This window comes from Diceros bicornis, chromosome 37 (assembly GCF_020826845.1).
Source record: "Diceros bicornis minor isolate mBicDic1 chromosome 37, mDicBic1.mat.cur, whole genome shotgun sequence".
Classification (NCBI taxonomy): Eukaryota; Metazoa; Chordata; class Mammalia; order Perissodactyla; family Rhinocerotidae; genus Diceros; species Diceros bicornis.
Window position 1 is genome coordinate 14,356,961 of NC_080776.1, and position 19,496 is coordinate 14,376,456.

The 19,496-nt window shown below is 39.0% G+C and overlaps 1 protein-coding gene across 2 annotated transcripts in view; it reads right to left on the reverse strand.

The window, feature by feature from the left end:
* DOCK10 (dedicator of cytokinesis 10) overlaps positions 1–19,496 on the reverse strand; it is a 262,692-nt gene that overhangs the window by 100,969 nt on the left and 142,227 nt on the right. For both annotated transcript variants that reach the window (XM_058533107.1, XM_058533108.1), the window contains exons 4-7: positions 16,391–16,473; positions 4,464–4,536; positions 4,065–4,187; positions 3,674–3,808 (exon numbers count right to left, since the gene is read on the reverse strand). In XM_058533107.1, the coding sequence (XP_058389090.1) occupies positions 3,674–3,808; positions 4,065–4,187; positions 4,464–4,536; positions 16,391–16,473 (414 nt within the window). The remainder of the gene's footprint in view (positions 1–3,673; positions 3,809–4,064; positions 4,188–4,463; positions 4,537–16,390; positions 16,474–19,496) is intronic.

Below are 19,496 nucleotides of genomic sequence, written 5' to 3' on the forward strand. Positions count from 1 at the left end.
AATTTGAAGGATTATTCTTAGAAAAATATAACGATATATACCCGGTCTGAATGAAGCAAACTAAAATGGCTTGTTCACTGAAGACTCTTATGAGCTTGAACTCCCTAAGAATGCCAGATGGTAGGCAGAACTTTCTGAGGCAAAGTCTTTGTTCCTCTTTTCTTTTTTATTCAAGGAAAACTGACAATGATTCTTGACAAAATAGGTCTGACTCATCTTATTATGCGTTTGCTCTGTGCTTTTGTGTGTACGTGTTTCATCTTCAGGCACATTTTGTTCCTGAGAGCTTGCTACAGCAATGACTAAACTTGCACTATCTCATTCAGAATCTTCTTTCCAGATGCAAAAGCTTGTAAGTCAGAAAGAGCTGTAAGCAAATATGTAAGAACTGGGATCCAGACACAGGGTGACAAGTGACCCAGATGTCTGTCTCCCCAAAGTGATCTCAAGAAACTGGAGGTCCCTCCCTTTGCAAAGGGTAACAACTTTTTGATAAAGAGGAATAGAAATGAGGGGATATAGAACTGAACTCTTTAAAAGACATAATAAATTTTCTCAAATATTTGAACGGCTATATCTCAGAAAATGAAATAAGATTATTCAATTGTGCTGTAATGTGCAAAATCTACCTCGGATGATCCTATCCACAGGCCCATATTTTCTGTGTAGCCTTCCAACTGACCCAGAAGGGTTCGTTACTGTTCTGTGCCTCTAGAACATTCCATAGAGAGTGCCATTTATACTTCCTTTATAGCTTTTGTTACAATGTGTAAGAGTTAGATACGACCCTCTGTCCTTCTTCAGCAGGGAATTCCCAGTGCCTAAGCACAGTTAGTAGCATATCATAAGCACTAAATAAGCTTGCTGAATGAATGAATAAATAAATAAATAAGTGGACAAATTAGAAGATCTAGGTAGAAATTTCAGCAAGGTGAATTAAGATTTTCTAGGAAGGCTTTTCCACAACGGAACATCTATCTCCCAAAGTTGTGACTTTTGTAATCAATGGAAAGACTAGGGAAGAATGGCTGAAGACACACGACCTTCCAGATCCTTTTCACGTTAGTGATATTGGCTCAACACAAGGTTGACATAAGGGAAGCCATATTGTAGAAAAGAAACCCTATTGTAACTTTGAAGGACCTCTGACAAACTAATCCAGCTGGATATGCACCCTCCAGGAGATCTACCTGCTCTGTAGATTTTGGGACCCCTGGTTGTGTATGTACCTCCCAGCTGTGATAAAACGATAACTTTGTTCTTTTGATTTCCTTAGGAATGTGATGACCCCCTGGACAGAGAGTCTATGCTGATAGAAATCATTAATGACAACTGGAAGATCTGGTGTGGCGACTCCCAGTCTCTAACACCAGAGGGTCAACATTCCTAACCCCTTCCCCTATAGTCCATCGGCCTATATAACTTCTTCAAGATTCTGTGCCCACCTTAAGATGGTTCTTCAGGACACTAGTAGCCCCATCTTCCGATTTGCTAGCTTATCGCTTAATAAAATGCCCTTTCTCTGCCACCATCTTGCCTCTTGACGGTTGGCTTTTGTCTTGTGGAGAGCAAATCGTGCCCTTTGTACAGTAACATTAGCAAATTTATTCTAGTTTTACAGATGAGGAACCTGAGATCAAAGAGCTTGAGCAACTTAGTCAAAGCTCTCAGATAGTAAACGGTGAAACTAGGATGTGAACAACCTGTACGAACCCTAAGCTTATGTTTTCTCCTAAAAGATACTCTCTAGTTCCAAGGCACTGTTTAAGCAGAGACTGAAACACAATCTAAGAGATGACGGGGAAGAGGTCCCTGTTTTGGAAGGTCAGATGAGAGCACTAAGGTGTGTGTTCAATACAGAGTTATACGACACTTTGAAGAAGAAATTACACATTAATCCACATCTCTGCAAACTTAATATATAATGGGCTACAACGATACTTCCTAAAAGATAATGATTCATTTGATAGAGTAAACTTTGAAGTACAAATGGAAAAGAAAATATATCAATTTTTCAGCTCAATATCTATAAAATGTAATTATTGATCTTTAACCTATTGCTAAAGTTTTACTTGACGTTTCTAAAGCCAAAGAGTCTCCTTTGTGACCAACAATAGAAAACTACCTCCACCCTCCATTAGATCCTTATTGCCCTTTCCATGGAAAGTTGGCATCTCCCTTAAAATGCAATTATCTTTTACTTCTAGTGGAGTGCTCAGCGACACTTAATTAATTCTTTCCTTTTAAAGTTCAGCATTATTACTTTCTGGAGGAATTCCAGATTTTAACAGAAGAACCATCCAGAAATAGGCTAGGCCTAAGTGAGTAGAGAGATCTCTATTTTGCATCCACATATCTAAGTGCCCCTGGTATTAATTTGACATGTTATCTTAGCTATACAGCAAGCTATGTGAATGCCGTGGCTTGGTGATAAGAGAAGGAACTGCTCCTGGTAGCCTGTGACCAGAAACAGAGTCCTCAATCTCAATGAGCCAGCATCTTAATGTGAAATTCGAGCTGAGATTGCTAAAACACTTGATTGTTTCAATTTTTACGTAAGAGGGAATAAGGATAGCTATTTCATCAGAGTAGAAAGAAAAAATGTTTTGCAAGTAAGATGTCCAAGTGAGGTCAATGGAATTATTCTGCTTCCCTTTGCCACAGTGGCCCATGTCAAAGTGAACACTAAGGACAATAATTTGAAGACAGAGAGTTTGCAGAAGAGCATTGTCTGTTAAAAGTACTGGGTCTGTTTCTGAAATTAAACTCTTGGGAATCAGTGTAATACTTGTCTTTGAAGGAAACCTGCTCTTAGAAGGAAGAGTACACTGTAAATTTGCTGTCTTGTTATTACCTAATAATAAAGATAACATTTATGAAGTGCATTCTTTGAGCTATGTGATTTAGATATTATCTGAATTTTTTTTTCTTGGTGACAAAGATTGGCTCAGAGCTAACATCTGTTGCCAATCTTCCTTCTTTTTGCTTGAGGAAGACTGTCCCTGAGCTAACCTCTGTGCCAATCTTCCCCTATTTTGTATGGGGGAACGCCACCACAGCATGGCTGGATGAGCAGTGTGTAGGTCTGCACCAGGGATCTGAACCTGCAAACCCTGAGCTGCCGAAGCAGAGCACGCTAACTTAACCACTACGCCACCAGGCTGGCCCTGATGGATTGAATTCTTAAGCTCAGTGGCTTTCTACACTGCAGCCACACAGGTGGTCATTTTCCTTTTCTCCTTGAATATACTAGACTTGCTCTTGTCTCACGATCTTTGCACTTCCACCCCTGCTCATTCTTTAGTCTCTAGATCAATACTTTCTCTTCAAAAATGCTTTTCTCACTTCTGAAGCATTAATGTTATTTTCCAAACTCACCATTCATCTCTCTCCCTTGTGTAACCCTGTTTATTTTCTTTCTGCCATATTTCACTAACTGATTCCATTCTGTTTATTTCTTTCTTTGCTTATTTTGTTTTTCTTCCTTTATCGAAAGTAAGTTTTATGAAAGTAGGAATCTAGGCTGCTTTGTTCTCCACTGAATTCCTAGAGTCTAGAACAGTTCTTAGCTCATATCAGATACTCCATAAATATTTGTTGAATGAATGAGTGATGATCAGATGAACACACTCTTCGATTGAAAAACCTCAGGGGAACAAGGATTTTTACTCACCTGCACCACACCTGTACAGGAATCCAAAAAGATGCAGCCTTTGGGTTCTTTGGATATTTTTTCATCTTTGTAGAAATTCATGATGTAGGAGTTATCTGGCAACTGAGTCAGCTGGAAGTAGCGCTTTTTGAATGACTAAATAAAGGAAAAAATACAAGGAGGTAGTTCAAATTGCAGCGTTGTTACTCATGGAAATTAGAATTTTTCTAATTCCTTCAAGAGTGTTACATGTCTAGGGCACTGTTCTAGAGAAGAGCATCCTCCTTTCTCGTAAATAAAATATGACAAGAAACATAAACTCAATGCAAATGGCCCTCCCTTGTGCTGTGACCGAAGGAGGGGATGTCAAGAAAGGTGGCAGAAACAAAGATGAGTCTTGATGTCTCCTTACCCGAACAGTAACAGTATTGTTCACGGTGCTGTTGAAATTCCCCTTATAGAGCCAGCCAGACTTGAAGACTCCAGTTCCTCCCGCTCCCCCACCGCCCTTGGAAGACGAGTGGGAAGTGGTATCCTGCACAGAAAGGCATCATTAGCATTCCTGCAATCTTTTGTGCATCCCAGATCTCAGACACTGCACTTAAAAACGAGTCTCCTTTTTCTTTCTTTGACTCATCTTAAATAATCATGTTCAGTTTCAAAACAAGTGCAATTCATTTTGACTAAAAGCTCTCACACAAACAGCTACTGCAGGTTATCAAAACTGGTCAGAATGCGAAATGCTCCAGGGAAAGACAGGAACTAATTATTGTCATGTTTTAAACATTTCACTTTCAAACAATTTACTTACTTCATCCTTATCAGCATCTTCATGGTCAACCTCAAAGGAATGTGATGGAAGTTTCTCTGGTTTGTATTCTGTTCTGATTTAAAAAAAAAAAATCTGATTTGTCATTTCACACATTGCTTTCATTTCCAGCTCCTTCCTGGGTAACAACTGTTGTGGTGGCCTTCTTACAAATTTTTATAAAATAATGTAATTTTGTGAGGGCCCCATTTCCTTTGGAAGTATTAACTTTCCCTACACCATTATATCTTATTTTCAGTAAATAAATCTCTATTTTAAACCATGGAGTTACTAGTTATACAGATGTACACATATTTTCTTGAATTAGATGAAGGCAAACAGGACAATTTTAAAGGTTTGATTATTTGGTTTATATTTTCCTTGCTCCACATTTTGAAGTGGAATATGAAGTAGTGATGTTTTCATTACTTTTCTGTTTCGCCTTTAAATGGCATGCTCCAGGATACAGGACAGTCATTTGAAGAACTGTGTTCCCGAGAACCAGCCTGTGCCCTGGCCACTAGGCTGTGCTGCACCAACATGACTTGGTGGTAATTGTGCTCACTTTGTGCATTTCCACGGTAGCACAGAGATGCCTCTATGTCATAGCATCACCGACCAGCCCAGAGGAGCAAGAGCGTACACCTGGCTCTATAAATGGTAAAATAAGACAAGGACAAACTTTCTTTGGATTGATCCTATCTCATATCTCATGGTTGAATGGGCACCAGATCATACCATCCAAGGTTCAGGCATCCCTTGACATCTAGCTAGAAAATCCTACCTGGAGAATTTCCATGGAATATTTGGTTTCTTTAAGGTGACTTATATTGTGTAGAAGCAACCTCAGAATCTAACTGTTGAGGAAAAAAGCCCAGTAGCACATTCACTATTCTCATCACAAATTGTTTCCTATGTTGATGGTATTCCAGATAGGAAGGTGAGTGACCAAGGACTCTTTATACTTAAGTATGCATAAAATTGCCACACTGTGCATTCACATAGGGATTCAATGGATTCAAACGGATTCAAAATATTCTTTACCCTCCCTCTGAGAGACATGAAAATGCCCACTCCCAGTCCACACAGGGAAAGTGAGAGCACAGAAACAACATTGGAAAGCCTAAGATCAGAACCGCATTATCCATCCCTAATAACAGATTTTTTTCCTATTGTGGTAAAATATGCGTAACAGAAGAATTACATTTTTAACCAATTTTAAGTGTACAGTTCAGTGGAAATAAGTACATTCACATTGTTGCACAACCATCACCACTATCTATCTCCAGACCTTTTTCATCCCCAAACTGAAACTCTGTACCCATTAAATAATAACTTCCCATTCCTCCCTCCCCCCAACCCCTTGATAACTACTGTTCTACTTTCTGTCTGTAAGTATTTGACTATTCTAGATACCTCATGTGAGTGAAATCACGCAATGTTTGTTTTTTTGTGTCTGGCTTATTTCATTCAACATGTCTTCAAGGTTCATTCATGTTGTGAAATGTATGAGAATTTCCTTCCTTTTTAAGGCTGAGTAATACTCCATTGTAAACTGGTAAGAGTTTATGCCCCCCCAAATTGTTTGCCTGAATGCATCCTGGACTCTACAGAATGAGGACTCTCTCCCTGTAGATGCTGGGTATATGTCTCTTACGATGCTTCCCTGATTCTGTTATTTGTGCACCTGTCTTCGCCCTCCATCAGATTATACATTTCTGAAAGCCAAGGACTCTAATGAAGTCCCATTCACATTTCACCCAACTCTTTCCTTTCCTATTGTAGAGATGCTCAATATGCATTTGCTGATTGAATCAATGATAGGCAAGATGAACAAGGATTCCTGCAAAGTATGGCATAATTTAAACCTCATTTTTGGAAGGCATCTTGGAGATGTTCTTTTTAGCTGTAGAATACGTTTTTGGTGATCAAAATCCTAAGAAGCACCCCAAAGGTGTTAAATAGATTTTTAAAAAGTATCTTACTATTGTGAATTTATCTCATAAATTCAAATTAATAAAAGTTACTTGCTACCAAAATCAACAACTAAGAAAAATAAAGCTATTCGAGGGTACACAGTACTTGATATTGAATATTAAAGATGATATCTAGAGTCTCACTTCTGTTCTTGTTCCAATTTATTTCTCTATTTTGTTTCGGTTGCACAGTCTTGGTATTAAATCCCAAGATCCAAGGATAACTATAGCTGCAAATGGTAACAGTCTTGTTTAAAAGCCAGAGGCTTGGAAGAAGAGTGGCAGGAAACGTGTATTTCAAGGTTTTCTCCACCACATGGTTCTGGCAGATGGTAAGTGCTCAATGAATATTTGTTAATTCATGTAATAACTAATATAAATTTACTTGCATGAGTATGTATTATTCCAAATTTCAAAAACATATTAATACATAATACAACCTTCTTTATCCATGACTTATTTGCAAGTTCAAAGAAGTTACAAATATATACCAAGAGAGCAGAAATTTTGTACTGAAGTCTAAATATGTGCTAAGTAGCATATTGCTTTTTATTAAATTGTATATGTGTGTAATCAGATATTTGTACACAAATACTGCGGTTTTTAGCTGTAGAACGGTCTAGTCTAAGCTTGCTATTTTACTGAGAAGAAAACGAAGTCCATGACAGTTATTCACATAAACACACAGCAGAAGAGATGGGATTAGAAGCCTTATCGCATTCAGCGATAATATCTTAAATACTTCCTGTATTTAAGATAGATGAATCCAAGTTATCTTTAATAAGCATGTTAAGTAGGATTGCAGCCATTTTTCTCTTCCAAAGGATCCTGGTGTATCTGTAGTTCTTCCTCCTTCTTGCGGAGCCTTAGAGGTACCCAAGCTTATCTGTGCTGGTTGCCACTGATGTTAACTTGTCCCGCTTCTTTTGGTTAGACTCAACTTTACGTGAAGGCAGATTAAGTAGTGGACGGTATGGTGTTATTTTCGGACCCTAGGAAATTCTTCCTAGCTCACCAAAAATATTCCTTTTCTCCTTAACAACATCTTGACATTCTTTGAAGAAGAAGCAGTCCTTTTCATGTTTTCATTTGATTGACAAAGCAAAGCTCTTATACACAACTCTTCCCTCCCTCCCCTTCCCATGAGAGGCGATACATTGCCTGAGATTTAGAGGCAGGTTCAAATGGCTGATTTCAGAGCAATTATTCGAGGTATTTTGTCTGCAGAGGAGGGAACATGAGGGTTCCAGAATTCTTAAAATGATAGCGGGGGAGTAAAGGGAGTATTAAGGAAACATTCCAAGTGAAAGATAAAGGAATGAGTGGGAAAACTGAAGAAAACTCAGCAAGCACAAACTCGACCACACAATGTCAACATTTGGCTCAGTGGTGGCCCTATGCTATAAGCTAGTCATTTCCTGTCAGTCTGTCTTTGACCTTGATATGATTCTGTTCATTTCTGAATCCCTTATTCTCTCCTCTTCTGCCAGCATGCTTACCCTTTCTTCTCTTTCTTACAAAAGAATAATTTTACAGGCATTTGTTCTTGATAATTATGGATCACAACAGGGGCCATGTTCCACAGTCCAACTCTCATTTCCACAAAGACACTAATAAACTTACAAAGGAGAGAAAGAACAGCCTTGCAAACTAGCAATGGTATAAGAACAGAGAATTAAGGAAACAAAGTAAGGTTTTCATGAATCTCAATGCACAAAGCTAAATATTTATGAGGGTTTTTCCACAAATCTCCCAGTAGAGAAGGGGAAATAACCGCTCAGATAGCCTATAAATTATGGCCAAAGTTTCCCAAAAGTCCATGGATTTAAAGTGACTTATGCACATCTCAGCTCAAAACGCTGTCCATCGACAGAAGAATGGCCAAACTGTAGTAGATCCACACAAAGCAATGTTAATCAGAGAGGAAAAGGAGCTACTGATAGATACAACACCACGGATCTCACCCAAAGACATTATGCCGAGTCAAAGAAGCACAGGAATACATATGGCATGATTCCAACGTTATGAAGTTCTAGGACAAGTAATACTAATCTGTGGTGAAGAAAATCAGAGCAGAGGTTGTCTTTAGGGGGAGAGAAGTAGGGGTGAGGATTGGCCAGGATGGGGTGGCAATGAACCCTTTGAGGGTGATAATAATGTTCCATATCTCAATAGGGGTCTGAATTGCACAGCTGTTAAGTATAGTCAAAAGTCATCAAATGGCTGACTTACAAATTGTGTATTTCCTTGTCAAGTTTCCCTCAAAAGAAAAAAAAGTAAACTGTAAACATATATATTTCTAGTTATTGGTGCACATTCTAAAGTGTTTAGAAAGACAGTGGACAATGTGTTGATACTTTAAACTCACTTGGAAATGATCAAAAAATAAGATGGATTGATGGATGGCTAGAGGGATGGGTGGATGGATGGACAAGTAATGGGATAAAATAAATATAGCAAAATGTAAAAGATACATTCTAGATGATGAAAATATGGATGTTCATTGTACAAGTCTTTCAACCTTTTTGTGCGTTTGAAAATTTGCGTAATAAAATATATGAAAAAATTTTAAAAAGTGTTGAAAAAATTATCCAAAGAGTGACCAAAAATGACATGTCTCCTAGACTGAATTTTTGTTACGCTAAGGAAAATCAAAAAATGTACAAAAATATATATACAAACTATTCTCAAAGAAAATGTTGAGTAAGAATTTCTCAACTATTTTTATCTGATATTTTTGAAGGACAGATGATTTAGAAAAGAGAGATGGAAGTGTCATACAAATGCTGACAACTTTTTAAATAATTTCCCAAAGTTACATTTAATACTTAGGTAGGTACTCTATATTACACTATATTACAACTTGTGAGGTCTCCAAACTCTTTCATAAAATAAAATTTTCTTTAAACTTTCCTCTTCAGTTCATTTAAGTATTCTGATTCAAACATAACTCAGAAGATATGAGAGACAGATAAGACCAATGAGGTCAACAGCAAAACTCAACCAACACCATTAGTCCCTAGCCATATTCATGCTGACCTTGCTGTGCTTTAAAAAAAATATGTGCAGGGATGGCCCGGTCGCACAAGCAGTTGGGTGTGCGTACTCTGCTGCGGCGGCCCGGGGTTCGCCGGTTCAGATCCCAGGTGCGCACCGACACACTGCTTGGCAAGCCATGCTGTGGCGGCGTCCCATATAAAGTGGAGGAAGACGGGCACGGATGTTAGCCCAGGGCCAGTCTTCCTCAGCAAAAAATAAATAAATAAATAAATAAAAGAGGAGGATTGGCAGATGTTAGCACAGGGCTGATCTCCTCACAAAAAAAAAACAACAAATGTGCAGATCAGTGAGTGTTAATTTAGGTCATATTTGGGGGTGGTGGTGTGGGCGAATGTGGGCATGCCCTTTCATTGCTGGCTTTTCTTAATTCTGAGTTTGCTTGATCAAATTCCATGTGAGTTGAGAGCTATCTGAATTCTTTTTTTGCAGGGGAAGACTCACCCTAAGCTAACATCTGTTGCCAATCTTCCTTCCTTTTTCCCCCTCAAAGCCCCAGTACATAGTTGTGTAGAGTTGTAAGTTCTTCTGGTTCTTCTATGCGAGCCACTGCCACAGCATGGCTACTGACAGACGAGTGGTGTGGTTCCACACTCGGGAACTGAACCCGGGCTGCTGAACGGAGTGTGCAGAACTTTAACCACTAGGCCATCAAGGCTGGCTCAAGAGCTATCTTAATTCTTGAAGGCCATTCTTCTTCACCACTAAATGATCCAGTTCCCAGATAGTACCTGTCACATAGAAAACCTGCAATAATGCCAACCATGTATCAGAAAATAAATCCCCAATCTGAGGAAGCTTGCATTCTAAGGGATGAAAGAGTAGATAATCAAGCATAAATAAATGAGATAATTTCCCTGGGTGAAAATGGTTGTGAAAAAAATTAAAGAGGGGAAGAGAAAAGAGTGATCTGGGTAGGGATGGCAGAGGCCAGATCCAGAAAGGGTGGTCACAGATGGCCATTTAAGTTGAGAATGAGAAGAAGCTAGCCAGTTGATGATCTGGGGAAAATCATTCTGGCTCAGTGACTGGCAAGAGTAAAGGTCTCGACAAGGAAGCAAGCTTGGAGTGTCCAGGAGCGGAAGGTTGTGGGGTTGGAGCACAGTGAGGGAGGGAGAGAGATAGGTAGTGAGGTCAGCCATGTAAGAAAGGCTCTGATGGAGGGGCTGGCCCTGTGGCCTAGTGGTTAAATTTGGCATGCTCCACTTCAGCAGCCCGAGTTTGGTTCCTGGGCACGGACCTACACCACTCGTTGGTGGCCAAGCTGTGGTGGTGACCCACATACAAAATAAAGGAAGATTGGTATGGATGTTAGCTCAGGGTGAATCTTCCTCAACAAAAAGAGGAAGATTGGGAACAGATGTTAGCTCAGGGAGAATCTTCCTCAGCAAAAAAAAAAAAAGGCTCTGATGGTAGACAGTGTTTAGACCACTGCTGAGGCATGGGGCTACTGAGGACTCTTCTTTCCCAATCCTATTCCTGCCAACCTTCCTGGCACAACCTCCCTGCCTTTAAGTAGCCATCATCACCACCCAGTCTCCTGTCTGCAGGGCCATTAGCAATGACAATTCTCTCCTTTAGAGAGCATTAAAAGATAAGTTCCTCTGGCTACTGACTTTAAAATTCCTCTTCGAGGATCATGTGTGGTCTCTAAGAGCTTTTGGGATCCTGACATAGAGGGCTCGGCAGGGACTTTACCCCCAGCCCAACGTGAGTTGTCATTTCTGGGCAGTCTCATTTCTCCATCCAAATTACCTCCATTGCCCATATAAGAGGTGTGGGGATTCCTGAGTGCTCCATCAGTTATAGCTGTGAGGTTGGGGCAAGTTACCAACCCTCTCAGTGTCCGAATTTCCTTTACACAATGGGGATAACAGTTCCTACTGCAAAGGGTTATGTGTGTTAAATGAGGTAATGTACATATGGCACCTAGCACATTCTGGCTCACTCTTGACATCAGGAAATGTTCTTTTTCGGGGCGGGGATGAGGAAGATTAGCCCTGAGCTAACAACTGTTGCCAATCCTTCTCTTTTTGCTGAGGAAGACTGGCCTTCAGCTAACATCCATGCCCATCTTCCTCTACTTTATATGTGGGACGCCTGCCACAGCATGGCTTGATAAGCGGTACGTGGGTCTGTGCCCGGGATCCGAACCTATGAACCCCGGGACACCAAAGTGGAGCATGTGAACTTAACCACTACGTCACTGGGCTTGCCCCAGGAAATGTTCTTTTATTAAAAAAATTATTCTGAAGTCATATGATCTTGGCCCCTTTGTCAAAAAGTAGCTGTCCATAGATGTGTGGTTTTGTTTTACAAACAAACGCATAGATATGAAGAACAGACTGGTGGTTACCAGAGGGGAAAGGGGTGGGGAGAAGGCAAGAGGGGTAAAGGGGCACGTGTACCATGAAGGATGGAAAGTAGACTTTTGGTGGTGAACACCATGCAGTCTATACAGAACCCAAAATATAATGATGTACTCCTGAAAATTATAGAATGTTATAAATCAATGTGACATCAATAACATCATAAAAAAATTATTCTGTTTTAACTCAGCTAACTGGTTACATGTTATTTGATCTTCAGTCACAAAATATACTCTATGAAATTTTTTTCTTTATATCATGGTTTGATATATACCGGCATCATGTATTTCGTGTCTCCTGGGAGCCCCAAGTTCAGCATTGATTTTTATTCCTAATGTCTGAAGGCTTTATATTTTACATTCTAGCCTGAAATAATGTCTCTCTCTGGTATCTTCCTACGAATACACACTTAAAAAAAGTAGGGTTCTTAAGTGTCAATAATAACACAATTTTAAGTTTAAAGAATAAAAAGGAGAGAGATAAGCACGCACCTCTTTTTTCACTTTTCCATAATTGCCAGTTTTTATTTTGCAGCCTCAGCAACCCATAAAAAAAAATGATCAATTTAAGTTGGTAGCAGACATAGGAGAATTATTCTAATCCAGGAGCTATGAAAATGATTTACTTCTAACAGCCTCAGACGGCCCAAGTCAATTATCTGTTTCCACTACTGACCTAAATATGGGTAGTCCTTGGTGGGGAGTGCTTAGCTTTGTAAAAATCATTAAAAAAATAATTTTGCTATTCAGTGTTATAGTCTTCATTATTTCAGGGGATATGTGCAGAGGATTACAGTCTACAACTTCTGATTTTCATTTTGAATATATATAGTTCATTCAAGTTTCTTACTTTGTGGCAGTCTTACTCTTCCCCTTCTTGGTATCAACTTCCACTTCTTTTAGTTAAAGTAAGGGAAATTCTCAACAAGATTTCAGTTACTTTCCCATTTCTTCTCATGAGATTTCTTCTCAAGTTCTATGACAATTTCAATTCAACAGTGACATCCAGAACTTGTTCTTACCGGAGCTGCTTTCTCTATTGTTTTAATAGAGGAAGAATACTGTGAATGTGAAATCTTTTATTTACTTCTTTTGTTTATGGCATCATGAACATAAGAAAAGATAAACAGTGTTTGGGGATAAAGCCACTAAAGATTTCACCAGACCTAAAGGCAGTGGGAAGGCATTTATTCCAAAAAGTGGTTAAATACCGCTCTCTACACTCTCTTACTTGATATGCAGTCTTCCAACTGCCTGGACCCAGCTTCCAAGTTGTAACCACTTCTCAGAACTATTTTCAGAAAGAGGAAGTCTTGATGTTAAAAAATGCTTTGCTGTTCAATTGCATCTACAAAAAGTGTGTGACTAACACCCAGACATTCTGAATGTAATAATTACTCACGAAGGTCTACTGTGTAACTTCCAATATGAAGTTACAGGAGATTATCTATTAGGAATGACCAGAGTTTAAAGGAATGTTCAAAGATTTGGCAAAAGTTAATGTTCACTGTTTTGAAAAAAGATTTGTTGTTTTGGAGGAACATTGTTTTTGCTTTTCACAGTAGAGCAACTCCAAAATAAATGGCCTCCTTCCCTTTTTTTTTTTCTGTTCTCATCACTACAATCCCATTCTCCATAGAGTAGATCAAGTGATCTTTTAGAGGTAAATCAGATCATGTCACACTCTAGTTTCCACAGGTTTCTGCTGCAATGGGGATAAAATCCAAGCTCCTTTCCAGGACCCATAATGTCCCCTACCTAGTTCCATGGTTTCATCTCACTGCTCCCTTCCAACCTTCAGTTCCAGCCTCCCTGATTGTCATTCTGCTCAAATGACCATGCAGGTTCCCACCTCAGGGCCTTTGCCCTTGCTGTTTCCTCTGGGAGCCCTTTTCCCAAGATTGCAGTGCTGGTAGCTACTGTTCCTTCAGATCTGAGCTCAAATGCCACCTTCTCAGAGCTACTCCACAACTCCTTCTTCAAATCCTGCATTCACGAGTTGAGAGCAGCACTTCCAAGTATCCAAGTCCGGCAAAGATGTTTCCGGGACATGGGAAATCCTGCAAAGTGGTGCCCAAATCTGAACCATGTGTCACCTAAAAAGTTAGATGCAATGTGTATCATCTCAATGTTTCACTTGAGGAAAGTGTTAATAAAAACTTAACTTTTGATTGTCTTAAGTATTTTTCTGGATCACTTGCCTCATTTTAGATTGATGAACCAATGTGTTGGGAGATTCCAGTTCATCACAGTTCTTTGAAATTGAGCACCTCCAATCCCATCCAGGAATATTATATTTTAAAATTTGCCATTCACTCAGTTTATTTATCCAATAAGTAATTATTGCATACTGACTATGTGCTAGGCATTCTCCTAAGCCTTCAGGGGATTCTGCAATGAAAAGTCCTTGCCTTTTGGGAGTTTTTACTTCAGTGGGGTACACAGACACTGAAGAAATGACTACTTTAGTTCAGGTAGTTGGGCAGGTGAACTTCTCTGTGGAGGTGACACTTGAGTAGGTGCAGAACAAAGTCACATTCTCCTAAAGGCTTTATTTCACCAGAGTCTGGAAAAAAAATTAGGTGCGTATTTTTCCCTTTTTGCTGTTCTTAGACATACATCACTTCTATGGAGGTTGTTTATTTTGATATCCCAGCATGAAAATACACAAAGCCAGTGACAAATCTGAATGCTATATACAGAATAGCGTCAGAAAAAATTTTTGATCCAAATTAGACTTTTCTTATTCTCTTGTATCTGCTACCAAAAGGACAGCTCACAAAAGTATAATATAACAACACTATAAAACTTTATTTAAAAATTAAATAAGAGCATATTGCCTATGTTTTCTTCTAGAAGTTTCATAGTTTCAGGTCTTACATTCAAGTCTTTAATCCATTTGGAGTTAATTTTTGTGTATGGTGTAAGGTAAGGGTCTACTTTCATTTTTTTGCATGTGGCTATCCAGTTTCCCCAACACCATTTGTTAAAGAGACTTTCTTTTCTCCATTCTATGTTCTTGGCTCCTTTGTCAAAGATTAGCTGTCCATAGATGTGTGGGTTTATTTCTGGGCTTTTGATTCTATTCCATTGATCAGTGTGTCTGTTTTTATGCCAGTACCATGCTGTTTTGGTTACTATAGCTTTGTAGTATATTTTGAAATATATAAAAAACTCGTGCATCTCAACAACAAAAAAACTAACAACCCAATCAAAAAATGGGCAAAAGACCTGAACAGACATTTCTCCAAAGAAGATATACAGATGGCCAACAGACACATGAAAAGATGTTCAAAATCATTAACTATCAGGGAAATGCAAATCAAAACTACAATGAGATATCACCTCACGCCCGTCAGAATGGCTATAATTAACAAGTCAGGAAACAACATGTGTTGGAGAAGATGTGGAGAGAAGGGAACTCTCATACACTGCTGGTGGGAGTGCAAACTGGTGCGGCCACTATGGAAAACAGTATGGAGATTCCTCAAAAAATCAAGGATAGAACTACCATATGATCTAGCTATTCCACTGCTGGGTATTTGTCCAAAGAACTTGAAAACACCAATGCATAAAGATACATGCACCCCTGTGTTCATTGCAGCGTTATTCACAATAGCCAAAACTTGGAAGCAACCTAAGTGCCCATCAAGGGACAAATGGATAAAGAAGATGTGGTATATATACACAATGGAATACTACTCAGCCATAAGAAACGATGAAATCCAGCCATTTGTGACAACATGGATGGACATTGAGGGTATTATGCAAAATGAAATAAGTCAGAGGGAGAAGGTCAAATACCGTATGATTTCCTTCGTTAAGTAGTAGATAATAACAACAATAAACAAACACAGAGAGACAGAGATTGGATTGGTGGTTACCAAGGGGAAGGGGGGAGGGAGCGGGGCGAAAGGGATAATTCGGCACATGTGTGTGGTGATGGGTTGTAATTAGTGGTGAACATGATGTAATCCATGCAGAAATAGAAGTATAATGATGTACACCTGAAATTTATACAATGTTATAAACCAATGTTACTGCAATAAACAAAAAATTAAAAAAAAAAAATTAAATAAGAGTAGGGGCCGGTCGGGTGGTGCAAGCAGTTAAGCGCGTGTGCTCCGCTGCGGCGGCCCGGTGTTCGCCGGTTCTGATCCCGGGTGTGCACCGACGCACTGCTTGTCAGGCCATGCTGTGGCAGGGTCCCATATAAAGTGGAGGAAGATGGGCATGGATGTTAGCCCAGGGCCAGTCTTCCTCAGCAAAAAGAGGAGGATTGGCAGATGTTAGCTCAGGGCCGATCTTCCTCACACACTCAAAAAAAAAAATTAAATAAGTATATTTATATCTCACTCCCAATACATTGTTAAATAAAACGTTCTATTGCGACATTTATTTTTAAATTTTGTAAAATATATCTTGACACCAGATTAACATACATACATTCATAAACAATGGCAGACCTTAAACAGAGAACGTATTTTACATATGGAAAAATCTAGGGAGTAGTCATAATAGGTTCTTACCGGGGTAACTGTCGAATGTCTCCAGAATATTGTTCATACTTGTAGTTTACCACGTACCACTGGGAACTATAAAATTTACAAGCCTGAAAGAAAAAAGAATGACAACTAAAAAATTATCACGTAAAATATCAGGTGTCCTGGCCAAAAGTACAGTGAATACAGTCCTCATAATCTCCGGGGTAGTGCTAAGGTATATACGTGAGCAATTTTAATGTAGGTAAGGGGTTTGCTCATTATAATCGTTTCACATTTTCCAGTGAAATGGAAATCTAACCTTTCCCAGACTCTTGGAGGAGGAACCATTTAACATATTTATTCTATTTTACTCCATCAAGGAAAACCTAATTTAATCACCCTCTGAATCACACCGGATATGTTACTAACCCCAAGTACCGTCATTTTGCAGCTTTCCTTGGCAACCCCTTCCAATACTTAACAGTTCTCAGTAGTGAAAGATGTTATTATTTATATGTAATCCTTTCATCATAATTTTAGCCCATTTCTTCTTATTCTTGAGTCATAACTTATCCTTTTCCTCTTTATGTCAACGCTGTTGTCAACTTGAAATTATTTTTTCAGTTTTACCTCATTGCCTTCTAAGATGCAGCTTTCTCCGTGAATATTCATCGATTTTATAAATATATGTGAATAAAAGATGACCAAAAACTTTTTAAAAAACAAAGTCAATAGCACAACATAATAATCTTAAAGTGGTACATAATGGCTGATTTTATAGTATTTACTGATGGCAAACATATTCCAAACACCTACCACGCACCTAGCACTGTACTGACCACGGAGTGGTAACGAGGATTTCACTAGGTAGCTTTTAAGATTCCTTCTGATTCCAAAATTACGTGAATCTGGGGATTAAACAGCTAACATGAGGATTCTAAGCAGACCTTGTCCTCTAGCATCAGTGGAAAAATTGGGGAAAAATAAACTTACTGCAACATGAGGAATAAAGACCCGTGATATTGTAACTAAGAAGTGGCAGGCAAGGAGATCTCTTTGTGGGAGTAATCATTCGAGGTGCAGAAGTGCTGAAGCAAAGAAAGCACTGGCACCGTCTTTGCAGAAACAGAACGTGGGAGGGAATGGCCCAGAGGGCGATGTAGAAAGGTTGATGGAGAACACGCGGTGCCGACTCCTGGCTCAAGATGCATGGAAAGGGCAGGGAGAGGGGAGAGGCGTTGGGCGCTCTCAGCCTCTCTGGATTTCTTCTGCCTTGAACTTTCTCGGCATCATAGCTTTATTTGTTCAGGGAAGCATCCACACACAAACCGGGCCCGAGGGCTAAATAATGCCTGAGACTAGGACAAAGACAGGAGTAGGAGGATGGCAGGAGAGAGTACATGAGGAAAGAAGAGTTTAAGAAACAAATAGCAACAAGACAAACGGACATAGATAAGAACAGTAAAAGGGACTTCAGGAGATCCGTAACGACTGGAATGGATGGAGAAGGGGAATGTGAACAAAACTGAATATTTAGCTAAAATTAAATTTCTTAACTTTGAGCCAATTCTGCAAACCACGTTTCTGGAAATAAGAGGAAAACTGAGACCTAATATGCTCTTTGGCTAAAAAGTTCCATCTTCATTTTATTTTATTTATTATTATTTTTTCATTATTTTATTGAGGTCACATTGGTTTATAACATTGTGTAAATTTCACGTGTACATCATTGTATTTTGGCTTCTGTATAGACTGCCTTGTGTTCATCACCAATAGTCTAATTTCCGTCCATCACCACACGCATGTGTCACTTTAACTCTTTCACCACCCCCTAACCCTCTTCCCCTCCGTTAATCTGTTCTCCTTATCCGTGTGTTGGTTTATCTTCTACATATGAGTGAAGTTATACAGTATTTGTCTTTCTCCGCCTGACTTATTTTGCCTAGCATAATACCCACAAGGTCCATCCGTGTTGTCGCAAATGGCATGATTTCATATTTTTTATGGCTGAGTAGTAGTCCATTGTGTATATATATACCACATCTTCTTTATCCCAAAGATGTTGGGGAGTCAGGCAAGGAGCATGTAGCCCCATGGCATCCCAAGCCGTGGAGACAGAACATTCTGATTACAGATCTTTCTCATCATTCTCACTTAACTTTCCTTTCTCTACACCTTGCTGTACTTCTCAAAGGAAACAAAACATATTTTCAAATGGAAAACAAAAAGCATAAAACCCACTCCCTTGTTGCATTCCCTTTGGATCTTTTTTTCTGATACATAGTTTTACCTAGTTCCCCTCTAAGTACATATTTGAATTTGAATATTGTTTTCTATTCACTGAATGGCATATTCTAGAAATTTTTACTTTCGCTTTCTAAATTTTATGACCATCTTAAATAAGTAGAATAAATTATCATATCCTAATTTACTAACCCAGTCTTCTAGTTTTGGAGAGCATTCATTCACTAATTGGTTCCACAAATATCATTAAACCCTTACTGTGTGCCCGGGGTTGTTCTAGGTGATGCGAATACATCAGTGAAGAAGGGACAAAAATTCATGCCCTCTTGAAACTTATGCCTTTGTGAAGAGCTGGTCAATAAACTCAAAAATAAGTAAATTGTGTAATATATTAGAAAATAGTAAGTGTCATGTGAAAAACAAAACAGAGAAAGGAGGATGGATAGAGTTGGGGAAAGGGAGCCAATTTAACTAGAATCGATAGAGTGGGTATTACAGAGAAGGTGACATTTGAGCAAAAGGACAGAGTGAGTGGTTATTATGGCTACTTCAAATTTTGTGCCATAGCAAAAAAAATGTTTCGTAATATTTCTTCATGCATTTAGTTCTGTCATCCTCCCCCAAGTCCAACCCACTTTGGATTATTTTCTTAGGATAGAGTACTCAAAGTGTTTTAAAGATTCTTGATAAAAAATTGCCAAACCAACATATATTCTTTATAAGAAATGCAAATGGAGGGTACGGCACTAAACCAGGAGCTATAGGGCTTTATTCTTGGTCTGGAACTAGTACTGAATTCTAACATGATTTTGGTCAAATCATTTTATTTATTAGGGGCTCAGATTTAGCTACTGAACGTCCAGAATATTAGACTGGATTAGAAATTTCTGTCCAATAATATCTCTCT